Source organism: Mesoplodon bidens (genome assembly GCF_964165515.1).
Source record: "Mesoplodon bidens genome assembly, chromosome: 2".
Taxonomy (NCBI): Eukaryota; Metazoa; Chordata; class Mammalia; order Artiodactyla; family Ziphiidae; genus Mesoplodon; species Mesoplodon bidens.
In genome coordinates this window covers 106,057,322-106,072,487 of record NC_138177.1, presented here as the reverse complement: position 1 = coordinate 106,072,487, position 15,166 = coordinate 106,057,322, and the positions used below count along the sequence as shown (strand labels likewise).

The window sequence follows — 15,166 nt, the reverse complement described above, 5'->3', positions numbered from 1 at the left end:
GAGTTTCTAAGAGTTCCTGATCCCTTTCAGAATATCAAGGACATGAATTTATCTTTCTCTCTTGTAAAATGCCAACAAAATTAAAGTAGAAGGACTAGAAGAGAGAGACATATGTAGACAAATAAAACCATAAACTTGAACAGTTATAGACAAGGGCTCTGGAAAGAAAGGAGACCACAATCTCAAATAAAACAAACAAATAAACAAAATAACTAAAAACAGGTTTTATACAAAAGAATAGGAATCAGAATAACATCAGACTTTTCACTGTCAAGACTATTACATCAATGGAGCAATAATTTCAAAGTTTGGAATTAAAATTACTTTGACTATATTGATACAATCCTATTCAAAGACAAATTATACAACATTCAGGTTGAGGGCACACAGTGTGTAAGTTTACCACCTACCTATCATTTCAGAAAAATTTTCTCAGAAGGTTGTGTGTGTGAAGGGATCTAAAATTCATGTGCTAAGTGTATTTCACAACAACAAGGTTATGAATACTTATTAATAGTGATTGAAATATAAATTTAAATGTCTGTTAAAATTAGGTTAACCACTAGAAGAATAAAAAGAGAAAGTAAATATACTTAATATCCTCAGATTCTATAAACTATTGTATTTTAAATAAAGAAGTACAGTAGCAGTAGGCTGACAACTTTGAAATAAAAAACTACTAAAAAAAAAAAAAACCTCAAAAAACAAAAACAACTCTCAACAGGTGAGGTGAAGAACAGAGTGAATAAAGCTGATGAAATGAGGTATTCTTCCAATAGAAAGATTTTTTTTACAAGGGAGTAGGAACAGCATTAAAAAAAAACAACAGAAAAGAGACACAAAGTCTAGACCCACAAATCATAATGAGTAGACATTATAGAAGAAACCAGGGGAACAGGGAAGAGGACACAATAGAAAAAAATGTCAGAACTCAAGAAGCACAGAAATCTTCAGAATAATAGCATTCAATGAGTGCTCAGCAGGATGAAGAAAAAGACACGTCACTTGAGAAGTCCTGGGGGAAATTTCAGAACTCTAAGAATAAAAGGAAGAATTCTACTCATTTCCAGAAAAAAACAAAAACAAAAACAAGACTATCTACAAAGGAACAAGGATACACAATTCATCACCAGTAGTGTCATCAGGCTTTTGAGGGAACATATAAAAAAATCAAATTTATTGGAAAAAATTACATAAGTAGAACATATTTGTTGCAATCTCCTCTACCTTTCCCACTATATCCCACTTCAATTACCAATGTAATAGTCTGGTGTATCCTACTACTCCTTTTTCTTATTCATACAAACATATATACATATGTATTTGTTTTGTGCTTACCTTCACAGAAATGGTATTATATCATACACATGCTACAATAAGTATCCTTGTATAGACAGCCCTAGAGTCATGTTTTTATTTTGATAATGTAGATCCTTTAAAATTGCATGTGAATTTTTTGTTTAATATACATTTTCAAATCATTTCCCCAAATCTCTATCAATATGCATGTCTACCTCCAATGTATAAGAATGTCTGTTTCCCCACATTCTTACAATTTTTGCCAGTATCATGGTGAAAGATGTGAAAATACTTTTTAACCCAGAATTCTATAACTAGCTAAACTAGCATTCAAGTATAACAACAAAATATAGACATCATTGGACAAACAAGGATTCCAAATGTTTATCACCTACAGATGAGAGAATTACTCAAGGAGATATTCAGGCACAGATAGAAAAGAATACATGAAGAAGAATCAATAAGCATTAGTGAGCAATTAAACTAGTAAAACATGCAACTAAATCTAATAACTGTTGACAGTTGTTCAAAAAGGATTCCTATGAAATGAGAAGCATGTATTCTTTTTTGTTCAGGATAATCATGCTGGATCAGAGTGACTTGTCATACTGACTGGAAGTGGACCATAGATGGACTCCTGGCCTGCACCTGAGTGCCCTCCTAGTTAATAATATGGGAAATAAGATCCCCAAAAGATTTCAACATGGGAGTTTTGACTACTGGAAAATGATCAAAAGAAAATCTTTTAAAAGTGTGTTAAAATGTTAAGGATAACCAACTAAAATAGCGAAATAAGATATATAATTTCAAATCTATAGAATTAAAAAATGGAAAAAAATTGATCCAATATAAAAAGTAACAACAATAGAACAAAGCAAAGAGAAAATAAAAATAAGAAAGTAGAAAAAAGTCCAAACATATCAGTATTCAGAATAAGTTTATTCAGAATAAATGTGAAAAGTTCATATATTAAGAAAAAGGCATTCCTATTTTTTGTTTTGTTTTTAAGTATAGAATTAACATATAGGAACAACATAAGTATTCTATATGTTGTTTATAAAAAGAAAGATAAGGTGATGAAAAGATAAACTAGGCAAATGTTAATGAAAAGAAAATAGATGTCTCTACTGCCAGAAAAATCAAATGGAATTTAAGGCAAAAGCACTAGACCTGCTAGAAATGAATATTATATATTAATAAAGTACATGATCCACCAAGAAGATATATTATTCACGAACCCCTATGCACACAACAAAATGCCTACAAAATATATAAATTATAAACTTACAAGTATTAGGAGAAATTGACAAATAGATAGTCACAAAGGGAAGCTTTAAACACTTCTCCCCAAAAGTCAAAAGATCAAGGAAAATATTCTAGTTTTCCTCTTCCAAGATCACCTTTCTCTCACTTTATGAAAGAAAGATTCCCAAACACAAATCTGCAACTTTCTCCATCTCCATCAGTTGTTCAGGCCAATAACCTTGGAGTAATCTTCCTTATTCTCTTTAATTCACACTTCATATCCAAACCATCAGGAAACCCTATTGCCATCATCTTCAAATTACATCCAGAATTCAATTGCCTCTCACTACTGCTACACCCAGGTCCACTATTATCTCTCCCCTGTATTACTTCAAGGGCTTCCTAATCTGGTCTTAGTGCATCTACTCTTGCCCACCCACCATCTATTCTCAACACTGCAACCATTTTAAAACCTAAGACAGATCAAGTTCCTCAAAACCCTTCAATAGCTCTCTGTTTTTCCCTCAAAGGAAAAAACCCAACATCCTTATAATACCCTGTAAAAGGTGCTATGAAGAGCCTTCCCAGTAACTCTTTTTTTCCCCCAGTAATTCTTTGACCTCATTTCTTACTCCTCTCCCCAACTTGCTCACTCAGTTCCAGCCATGCTGGCTTTCTTGCTATTCTTTGAACACATTCTCTCCCACATGAAGGCTTTAGCACTGAAAATTCCACAAGCTGGAATGCTCTATCTCCCAGGTACTCTCATGGCAAACTTCCTCATCTAATTTGCTTTTGTTCAACCATTTTCTTTTGAATAATGCCTACCTGGACCACTCTGGTTAACATTACATACAAAACTCACTCACTTCCCTATTGCTGACATTCTTAAATACACTTACACTAGTTTACCCTTTTTCCTCCTGTAACATTTATCACCTTCTTACATATTACATAATATACTTACTAATTACAGTTATTGTTTGTGCATCATTCCCATAATACTAAGTTTCAAGGGCACAGATCTTTGTCTTGTTAGCTGGATATCTCATGTATCTAGAAGGGTACCACCACCCAGAACCTTGATATTGTACATTGCTCTGATGTGTAAAAACTTCTGGGGAACCAAATAAAAGGTTTGAGAATACCAGATTTTCTTAAGGAGAATGCCATGGCAGCAAAGCAAACGATACAGAAAGGCCACATAGTCTCAATTCACTGAAAAACAACTCAAGGCAAGATTCCAGTGTCTGTCTCTCACTCTACCTTCTTCCTCTCCATACCTACTTTCCCCTCCCTCCCCAATCCCCAATCTTAAGAATAAAAATTCAGAAATGTGAAGGTTGTCAACAATGACACGTATGATACGTGAATTGAATTTAAAAAGGGAAGCTGTTCCCTGGTGGAGCAGTGGTTGAGAGTCCGCCTGCCAATGCAGGGGACACGGGTTCGTGCCCCAGTCTGGGAAGATCCCACATGCCGCGGAGCAGCTGGGCCCGTGAGCCATGGCCGCTGAGCCTGTGCGTCCGGAGCCTGTGCTCCGCAACGGGAGAGGCCATAGCAGTGAGAGGCCCGTGTACTGCAAAAAAAAAAAAAAAAAAAAAAAAAGGGAAGCTGTGTTTTTACTGAGAAAGGGTCACTCTGATTTAGCTGTGAAGACTGGCTTTGTTATATAAGTTACATGGCAGACATTTTCTGTAAGCTGAATTAATTACATCTACAGTGCAAAGATTTTGAAGAAATTAGATTTAAAGCATGTATACAATATATAAGCATTGATAAATACTTTCACTTTGTGACAAAAATTACAAATGCAACTTAAAAATGCCACAGTTTGTCAAAATTCTTTTAGAGGACATTTCAAAGAAAAATTTTAAAGACCACTGATCAAATATATAGAGAACTCTACACAACAATAAACAGACATTTTTATTTCAAAACACAGATTTGTAAAACACAGATTTGCAAAATCTGACTATATATTATAATGACCACAGAGAAATTTCCAACAGAGATGGAAGTCACATAGAGCACATTCTCTGGCCACCATGCAACAAAACTAAAAATTAGATACAACTAAGAGTTAATTAGTGAACTAGAAAAAGGTCAGAATAAAGTATCCAGAATGAAGCAATGAGAGACAAAAGGATGGAAAATGAAGACAGGAACCCGAAAAAGGATACAATGAAAAGATCTAACACACATTTAATGGGAATCCTAGAAATAAAGGAGAGATAAAATAGGGCAGAAGCAATGCTTGAAGAGATAATGGCTGAGAATCTTTTAAAACTGACAAGAGACATCAAGCTGTGGTTTCTGGAAGCACCAGGAACTCTAAGATACATAAACAGAAAGAAAACTACACCTAGATACATCACAGTAAAACTGATGACGATAAAAGACAGAACATCTTAAAAGTAGACATAGAAAAAAAGAATAACTACACAAAGAGACAGTAATTAGAGTGAGAAAGAAAAAAAGCAGCTCCTAATGTCCGAGAACTAATCTGATGTTTTCAGCTAAATCATATTGTTCTGTTGAACATAAAAATATCTCACAGAATATCGACTTCAGACAAGGTAACTGTGTAACACAAACTACCAAATAGCGCCTTCCCTTGCTAAATGAGTTGATTGCTACCTTCTTTACCAATTATGTTTATCTCAGCTTCAGCCTGCCTTCCCTACAGATGAGATTTCTTAAGAGGGCAATCTCAAGATGAATGAAAACAAAACGCAACATACCAAAACTCATGGAATGTCCCAAAAGCAGTATTTGGAGGGAAATTTATAGCTGTAAATACCTACACTAAAAGAGAAGAAAGATCTCAAATCTATTACCTAACTTTATACCTTCAGGAACTGGAAAAAGAGCAAACTAAACCCAAGCCAGAAGAAGGAAGAAAATAATAAATATTAGAGCATAGATAAGGAAATATAAAAATAGAATCAAATAAAAAGTTAATTCTTTTAAAAGGTCAACAAAATTAACAAAGAAATTTACTAAGAAAAAAAAGGAGAGAAGATGCAAATAACTAAAATCAGAAATGAAAATAGGGATATTACTACAGACTTTAGAGAAACTGAAAGGATTATAACAAAATATTAGAACTGAATACTAACAAATTAAATAATTTAGATGAAATGGACAAATTCCTAGAAACACAAATTACCAAGCCTGACTCAAGAAGAAACAGAACATCTGAACAGATTTATAATTAGGAAATGAGACTGAATCAGTAATCAAAAACCTCCCAAAACCCCAAAAAGGAAAAGTCCAAGACTAAATGCTTTCACTGGTAAATTCTACCATTTAGAGAATTAACATCAATCCTTCACAAGCTTTTCCAAAAACAGAAGAGGGACTACTTCCTAACACATTCTATGAGGCCAGCTTTACCCTAAAACCAAAGCCAGACAAAGATACCAAAAGAAAATGACAGACTGTTATGAAGACATGCAGAAATCCTCAACAAAATGCTACCAAGCTGAATCCAACAGCGCATTAAAAGGATTATAATCATAATTGGGTGGGATTATTCCAGGAAAGCAAAGGTGGTTCAATATAAGAAAAGCAATGTATTATATTAATAGAACAAAGGAATAAAACTACACAATCACCTTAATAGACGCAGAAAGACCATTTAACAAAATCCAACACTATTTCATGATTAAAAACAGTCAGCAAACTCGAATTAGAAGGGAATTTCCCTAACATGATAGAAGGTACCCATGAAAAACCCACAGCTAACATCATACTCATCAATGATTAAAGACAAAATTTTCCTCCCAAGACAAGGCTGCCTGCTTTTACCACTGCTATTCAACATTGTACTGGAAGTCCTAGGCACAGCACTTATGCAAGTAAAACAAGTAAAAGGCATCCAAATTGGAAAGAAGTAAAACTACCTATTTGCAGATGACATGATTCTATACACAGGCACGCCTTGGAGATATCAGGTGTTTGGTTCCAGACCACTGCAATAAAGGGAATACTGCAACAAAGAAAGACAAGACAAATTTTTTGGTTTCTCAGTGAATATAAAAGTTATGATTACACTACACAGTTGACCCTTGAACAACACAGGTTTGAACTGCACAGATCCACTTATAAGCGAACTTTTTTCAATAGTAAATACTACAGTGCTACATAATTTGAGGTGGGTTGAATCCGTGGATCTGGAACCTTGGATACGAAGGGCCAACCATAAGTTATACTTGGATTTTCGACTGTGCAGATGATGGGGACCCCAGTCCCCTGGCTTTTCCAGAGTCAATTACAGTCGATTAAGTGTGCCATGGCATTATGTCGAAAAAAAACAATGCACATACCTTAATTAAAAATACTTTATTGCTAAAAAATGCTAAACATCATCCAAGCCTTCAGCAAGTTGTAATCTTTTTGCTGGTGGAGGGTCTTGCCTCAGTGTTGATGACTGCTGACTCATCAGAGTGATGGTTGCTGAAGATTGGGGTGACTGTGACAATTTCTTAAAATAAGACAACAATGAAGATTGCTGCATTGATTGACTCTTTCATTAACAATTTCTCTGTAGCATGCAATGCTATTTGATAGTTTGAAATATTCCAAGAATTACCAAAACGTAACAGAGATATCAAGTGAGCAAATGTTGTTGGAAAACTGGTGCCAAGAGACTTGTTCAACACATGGTTGCCACAAACCTTCAATTTGTAAAAAATGGAGTATCTGCAACACAATACAGTGAAGTGCAATAAAACAAGGTATGCCTGTATAGAAAAGCCCACAGATTCCACACAAAAAACTTACTAGAGCTAACATAATAAACAACTTCGGCAAACTTGCACATATAAGATAAACAAACATAAATCAATCGTGTTTCTCTATGTTAGCAATGAATGATCCAAAAAGGAAATTAAGAAAATTCTATTTACAAAAGCATTCAAAATAAAATACCTAGAAATAAATGCAACCAAGAAGTTGAAAGACCTATACACTGAAAAAATACAAAACACTGCTGAAAGAAATTAAAGAAGACCTAAATAAATGGAAAGGCATCCCATGTTCATGGATTAGAAAAGAAAATATTGTTAAGATGACAATATTTCCCAAAGTGATCTACAGATTCAATGCAATCCTGCTCAAAATTCTAATGGCCTTTTTAAATAGAAACAGATAAGCTGATCCTAAAATTCATATGGAACTGTAAGGGGCCCTTAAGAGCAAAAACAACAATGAAAAAGAAATAAAGTAGGGGGGCTCATAATAACTTTAAAATTTACTACAAAGCTATAGTAATCAGTGTGGTACTGGAATAAGGGTAGACATATAGACCAATGGAATAGATTTGAGAATCCAGAAATAAGTCCAAACATCTATGGCCAACTGATTTTTAACAAAGGTGCCAAGACCATTCGATGGGGAAAGAACAGTCTTTCAACAAATGGTGCTGGGAAAACTGAACAATCACATGTAAAAAAATGAAGCTGAACCCCTGCCTCATTTTGTCTACAGAAATTAAATCAAAATGGACCAACAATATAAACATAAGAACTAAAACTGCTATTGCTCTTAGAATAAGGCTTAGGGATGGATTTTATGATGTTGGATTTGACAATGAATTCTTAGAATTGACACCAAAAACATGATGAACAAATGAAAAAAAATAGATAACTTGGACTTCACCAAAACTTTTGTGCAAAGGACATTATCAAGATATATTTGGTAAGGGTTTAATATCCAGAATATATAAACAGCTCAACAACAAAAAGAAAAAAAACCCAATTTTTAAAATAGGCAAAGGACTTAAATCGACATTTCTCAAATGAAGATACACAAATGGCTAACAAGCCCATGAAAAGATGTTCACCATCTTGGTCATTAAGAAAACTGAAATGAAAACCACAATAAGGTACCGCTTCACACCCATTAGAATAGCTTTAATTAAAAACAACAACAACAACAAAAAAACTGGAAAATAACAAGTGTTGATGAGAATGTGGAGAAACAGAGACCCCATACATTGCTGGTGAGAAACTGAAACAATGTACCTGCTGTGGAAAACCATGGGGCGTTCTTAAAAAAGGTAACAAAGAATTACCACGTAACCCAGCTATTCAACTCCTAGATATATATCCAGGAGAAATGAAAACTTACGTACACACAGAAAATTGTACATGAATGTTTACAGCATCATTATTCATAACAGCCAAAAAAAGAAATGAAGTACATGCTACAACTTGGATGAACCTCGAAAATATGCTAAGTGAAAGAAGTCAGACATAAAGAATCATTGTATGATTCCTTTCATTTGAAATAGCAAGAATAGGTAAATCCATGGAGACAGAAAGTAAAGCGTACCAGGTGATAGTGGAAGGAGGTAATTGGAAATGATTACCTAACAGATACAGGGTGTTGAAACACCTTTGAAATGAGAAAGCTGGTGACTGCATAATATTGTGAATATATTAAATACCACTGAATTGTACACTTAATATGATTAACTGCATGTTATGTAAATTTCACCTCAATTAAAAAAAAAAAAGATGGCAGTCAAATGTGCCCATGTTCTGACAACATCTAATTTAGAGCAAACTTCTACTTCGTTAGCCCCTCTCTAAAATTACCCAACCAAAGTCCAATCCTATTATAGGTTCTAATACCCTCTTAAAAAGACACCCCAAAATTCACTATACTATGAGGAATCTTTCACTTCAACAAGTAAAAACCATGTTCAACTACAGGTGTTCTTTGCTGGTCTTTTTGGTTGGAAGATGTTGACAAGACTAGCACCTAATTTCTCAACAGAAACAACAGAAGCCAGAACACAAAGGGTTAATAGCCTAATTAAAAGAAAATGATGGCCAACCCAGCATTCTAACCAGGAAAAACTGTCATTCAAAAGTGAAGGTGAGGGCTCCCCTGGTGGCACAGTGGTTGAGAGTCCACCTGCCGATGCAGGGAACACGGGTTCGTGCCCCGGTCCGGGTAAGATCCCACATGCCGCAGAGTGGCTAGGCCCATGAGCCATGGCCGCTGAGCCTGCGTGTCCAGAGCCGCCTGTGCTCCGCAATGGGAGAGGCCACAGCAGTGAGAGGCCCGCGTACGGCAAAAAAAAAAAAAAAAAAAAAAAAAAAAGTGAAGGTGAAATACAGAACATGACCAGAAAACAGAAACTGAGAGGAATTTCTCAGCACAAGTCTATACCAAAGTATACACTAAAGGGTGTTCTTCAAATAAGGGAAATGATTGAAGGTGGAGAACTCAAGATGCAGGCAGAAATAAAAAGCGCTAAAATTGGTAACTTGGGTAAACCTAAAACACTGACATAAGACAATGATGATGTCTCATGGCGATTAAAATATATATGGAGGGGCTTCCCTGGTGGCGCAGTGGTTGGGAGTCCGCCTGCCGATGCAGGGGACACGGGTTTGTGCCCCGGTCCAGGAGGATCCCACATGCTGTGGAGCAGCTGGGCCCGTGAGCCATGGCCGCTGAGCCTGCATGTCCGGAGCCTGTGCTCCGCAACGGGAGAGGCCACAACAGTGAGAGGCCCGCATAACGCAAAAAAAAAAAAAAAAAAAAAAAAAAAAAAAAAATATATATATATATATATATATATATATATATGGAGTTAAAAACAGGTGAGTATTATAGCAAATAAACTGAGAAAAGGGTGAGGGGGGTGATTAATGGAATTAAAATGTTTTAGGTTCCTCACATTGTCTGAAAAGATATAAGGTAAATTAATTAGACTCTTACTGGTCAAGGATGCATGTTGCAATCTCTAGGGCAACAGCTCCCAAAAGTGTGATCTGTGGACCCCTGGGGGTCCCTGAAACCCTATCAGGGGATTCTCAAAATCACAACAGTTTTCATAATATTACTAATAAGACCTTATTTGCCTTTTTCACTCTCATTCTCTCACGGTGTACAACAGAGTTTTCCAGAGTCTATATAACTTGTGCTATCCCAACGGATTAAAGCAGAGCAGGTATGAGAATCCAGCTGTCTTCCATCAAGCTAGACATAAAAGAGATTTGCAAAAATGTAACACTATTCTTCTCACTAAATTTTGTTTTGGAAAGTATATTTTTCAAAAAATTATACTATTTATGTTAACATTTAATAGGATATTCTTGTTCCCCAAAACAAAATTATTTATGTAAATATTTAATAGGATATTCTTGTTCCCCAAAACCAGATTAAAAAAAAGTTTTTTTTAGAGTTTAAATGGATCTTGAGAACACAGAGTTTGAGACTCAGTGACCTAAATAAATGAAAGGATATGACATTCATGGACTGGAAGATTTAATAACATAAAGATGTCAACTCCTTCTCAATTCAATTTTTGTAAAACTGACAATGTGACAGTAAAAATTTATATGGAACTGCAAAGAGCCAAGAAGAACAAGGTAGGAAAACTTGCCTCATTGAACATGAAGACTTGTTATAATGCCATGTTAATTAAAACAGCATAGTTTTGGTGCAAGGGTAGATAAAGTAGACCAATGGAAAAAAATAGAGCCCAGAAACAGATTCATACATATATGGTCACTTGATTTATGACAAAGTTAATACTGCAGAGCAGCTGGGAAACAATCTTTTCAACAAATGATGTTGCATAAAATGTACATCCATAAAAAAAAAGAAAAGGTGACCTCTATATGTCATATAATATCTAGAATAAGTTCTAGGTAGAAGGTAAATCTAAATGCATCATAACAATATACAAAGTAATATACAATAATCAATTCTAGGTAGAAAGTAGAAAGCAAAATAATAAAGCCTCTAGGACAGTGTCTCTAAACCTCAGCACTAATGAAACTTTGGGCTACATTAACTGTTTTGTGCATTGTAGAATACTTAGCATTCTGTGCACTGTAGAATGTCTAGTAGCATCCCTAGCCAACCCACTAGATGCCAGGAGTACTCCATCCACCCAGTTGTGAAAACTAACAATGTCTCTGAACACTGCCAAATGTCCTACCCATGGGGTGGAAGGTGTGGGATGAGGGCAGGGTGAACTGCCTCTAGCTGAGAACCACTAGAGGATAGATAGTAGAAGGTAACATAAGAGAATATCTTCATTCATGTTCTTGGAGCAGAGAAAGACTTCTTAGACAGGACACAAGCAGCATTGACTATAAAGGAAAACAATGATAAATCAGACTACAATAAAATTAAGATCTTCCTTTCATCAAAAGATAACATTAAGAGTGTGAAAGTCAAGACAAAATGGATACATTTTTTTAACATAAGTAACTAACAGAAGATTTGTATCTAGCATATATAAAAACTCCTAAAAACAGAAGGAAAAGAACAGAAACTCCAGTAGGAAAAAAAAGGGCTCATCCATAAAATATGTAACTCCTATAAATCAGTAATATAGAAAGCTAAATAGTAATAATAAAAAAGAGGATATCCAAATGGCCAATAAATTCAAGAAAAAGTACACAATTTCATTTGGAATCACGGAAATGTATCCTTCAGAAGGGCTAAAATTAAAGAGGCTATTAATACCAAGTGCTGGTGAGACTACAGAGCAATAGGAATCCTCATATTCTGTTGATGGGATAGGTACAATGACTCTGAAAACAATTCTTGCATTATCTTCTAAATTTGAACATACATACACCAATGACCCAGTTATTCTACTTCTGGTATATATCCCACATAAATGTTGCACATGTACCCCATGAAACATTTACAGGAATGTTCATGACAGCATTACTCAGTCCAAATGTCAAACAGTAAAAAGATAAATGGTGATAAAATAGTACAAGGGAGCTACAGTTATATTGGTAGCTGATAACATACATGAATCTCCCAAACATGACAGAGACAAAATACTACTATTATATAATTCTATTTTTATAAAAGTCCAAAAATAGGTTTAAAAAAAAGCTATCATCTTTGAAGCCAGGTAGTCGTTACTCCAGGAAATGGGAAAGGGAGAGTGCTTGGGGAAGGAAGCATAGGAGGCTTCTGGTTGCTGGCAGTATTCTATTTCTTGATCTATGGTGGTCATGGAGTGTTTACTTTGTGACGATTCACTCAGCTGTATACTTAGTACAGTTTCCTGTATGTATTATATTTCAATTTTGAAAAAGACATGGGTGGGGAATTCCTGGCGGTCCATTCCCCGGCGGTCCAGTGGTTAGGACCTGGCACTTTCACTGTGGGGGGACCAGGTTCGATACCTGGTCAGGGAATTAAGCTCTGCAAGCCGCGTGGCGCGGCCTGGAAAGAGGAAAAAAAAAACAAAAAACAAACCATGGGGCATTACCTTTTATATGCTGTATATGCAACCCAGAAAACAAAAATTACACAAATACTTTAGCTATTATGGTATTATATATCAGTTGTTTAGAAGTAAAAATCATGTCTGGGGACATCATAACTTTCCACATCTTACACTTCAAGATCCTTTGCCTAATTAAAAAAAACAAATAAAATATATTAAAAATGACTGCCTGAGTTTTTAGTATGTTGCAGGAAGACATAATAAAATATACTTTAAATTTGTTTTCCTACATGTGTCATTTATTTTGATCACCTAAAAAAATCTACTATCTTAGTTTTATATAAGACAAAATAAAATACACGCCTTAGAAAATATTAATATTAAAGGAAAGTTGAAGATGTTTGTTTCTAATATTAAAAATATATTTTTCTAAAATTTAGACACACAGAGGTTTAAGGCAGAATATAAATAATGCCTGGACTAAATAAAGGAGGTTTCTATCAAAAATCTGTATGCTTTCCCTCCCCATCAAACTAAGGCTTGGTTTGTTTTATTTTTTTATTTTTTTAATTTTTTTTTTTGCGTTATGTGGGCCTCTCACTGTTGTGGCCTCTCCCGTTGCGGAGCACAGGCTCCGGACGCACAGGCTCAGCGGCCATGGCTCACGGGCCCAGCCGCTCCGCGGCACGTGGGATCTTCTCAGACCGGGGCACGAACCCATGTCCCCTGCATCGGCAGGCAGACTCTCAACCACTGCATCACCAGGGAAACCCACTTGGTTTGTTTTATATTCCATATGACATTTTAATAAAATGCAGTTTTACAACACCAATTATTATTTTATTTACAAAATAAGAACCAAACATTTATAATATTAAGTTGCTTAATATCAAATAGATGCCCTCTGAATTTAGTCATTTAAGTGGGATGGCATAGTTAACAGCAGACAATCTGATTCTTTTTTTTTTTTTACATCTTTATTGGAGTATAATTGCTTAACAATGGTGTGTTAGTTTCTGCTTTATAACAAAGTGAATCAGTTATACATATACATATGTTCCCATATCCCCTCCCTCTTGCGTCTCCCTCCCACCATCCCTATCCCACCCCTCCAGGCGGTCGCAAAGCACCGAGCTGATCTCCCTGTGCTATGTGGCTGCTTCCCACTAGCTAATCTGATTCATTTTTAAGCCAAGTAGTGCCACCAAGTGGTAGCAAATTCTTTTTCCAAAATACCATGCAGAAGCAATAGAAAAGATTATAATGGAATATAATACTGGAATGGAAAAATCAATCTTAATAAAGTAATAAATTAAAGTAAATAAGACTGTGAAATATCTTGGTATAAAAGTTTTAAAACAAAACAAAATAGGTCAATCTTTTAAGAAAGAAGTTTTATGTATTACTGAGATGGCCTTACAGTTTCAAAGTTAAATTTTTCATAGAAAGTAAGTAACTATGAATATAGTTCTTAGACTTTACTTTTTGCTGCTCTTTTAAAAAAATTTTTATTGGAGTATAGTTGATTTACAATGTTGTGTTAGTTTCAGGTGTATGTTGCTTGTTTTTTAATTCCATATTTTCTTAAAAGACTTAAGTTGCTCTAGAATTAATAAAACACATACAGTAAAAGACCCAAAGCTTTCATAACAATCTGCTACCCTTGTTAAGTGTTGGGAGAGAGTGAGGAGAATCGGAATAGAGAAAAAAAGAAACTTTTGCTTTTTAGTTAATACCTGTATTAGTTTGCTAGCAGTCCTGTAACAAAGAACTACAGACTGGGTGACTTAAGGCTAGAACTCCAAAATTAAGGTTTCAGTAGGACTGATCCCTTCTCAGGGTTGCGAGGAAAGGATCTATTTCAGGTCTCTCCTTGGCTCATACGTAGATCATCTTCCTATTTTGTTTCAAACTGTCTTCCCTCTATACCTGTCTCTGTGTCCAAATTTCCCCTTTTTATAAGGACACCAGTCATAACTGGATAAGGATCCACCCTAAGGACCTAATTTTAACTTGATTACCTCTGTAAAAGACCCTATCTCCAAATAAGGTACTACTCTTAGGTATTGGGGATTAAGACTTCAACATGTGAATTTGGGGTTTGTATAGGGGGTAGGAAATTCAAGCAGCAACACTACTCTTCTGTATTTGTGTATTTTTGATAAGACTATATTTTTATTTAAAAAGAAGATAGAAATAGCTCTTGAAAGTTGTTAAATGATAGAATATTTGTGATACTGTGACTTATAATAAGAAATACGTATTTGGTCTTCCCGTTTCTGGCACAGAGTTCCTAAAATCCTTCATTTCCTAAATCAGGAGAGCTATAAAGGTGTCTTTTGTTATGTTAACGGAGACTTCTGGAAAGCACCTGAGAATGGGGACTGGTTGCCAGAG

At 35.3% G+C, this 15,166-nt stretch overlaps 1 protein-coding gene across 15 annotated transcripts in view; it reads right to left on the bottom strand.

Annotated features, from left to right (window-relative positions):
• Window positions 1–15,166, bottom strand: part of ZNF644 (zinc finger protein 644) — a 116,493-nt gene that overhangs the window by 30,795 nt on the left and 70,532 nt on the right. For 5 of the 15 annotated variants that reach the window (XM_081224084.1, XM_081224085.1, XM_081224087.1 and 2 more), the window contains one exon: window positions 6,453–6,538. The exons of 9 other annotated variants lie outside the window; for them this stretch is intronic. In XM_081224084.1, coding sequence (XP_081080210.1) covers window positions 6,453–6,538 — 86 coding nt within the window. Of the gene's footprint in view, window positions 1–6,452; window positions 6,539–6,875; window positions 7,034–15,166 lie in introns of all 15 variants that reach the window. One more of the 15 variants, XM_081224095.1, reaches the window with a different exon arrangement.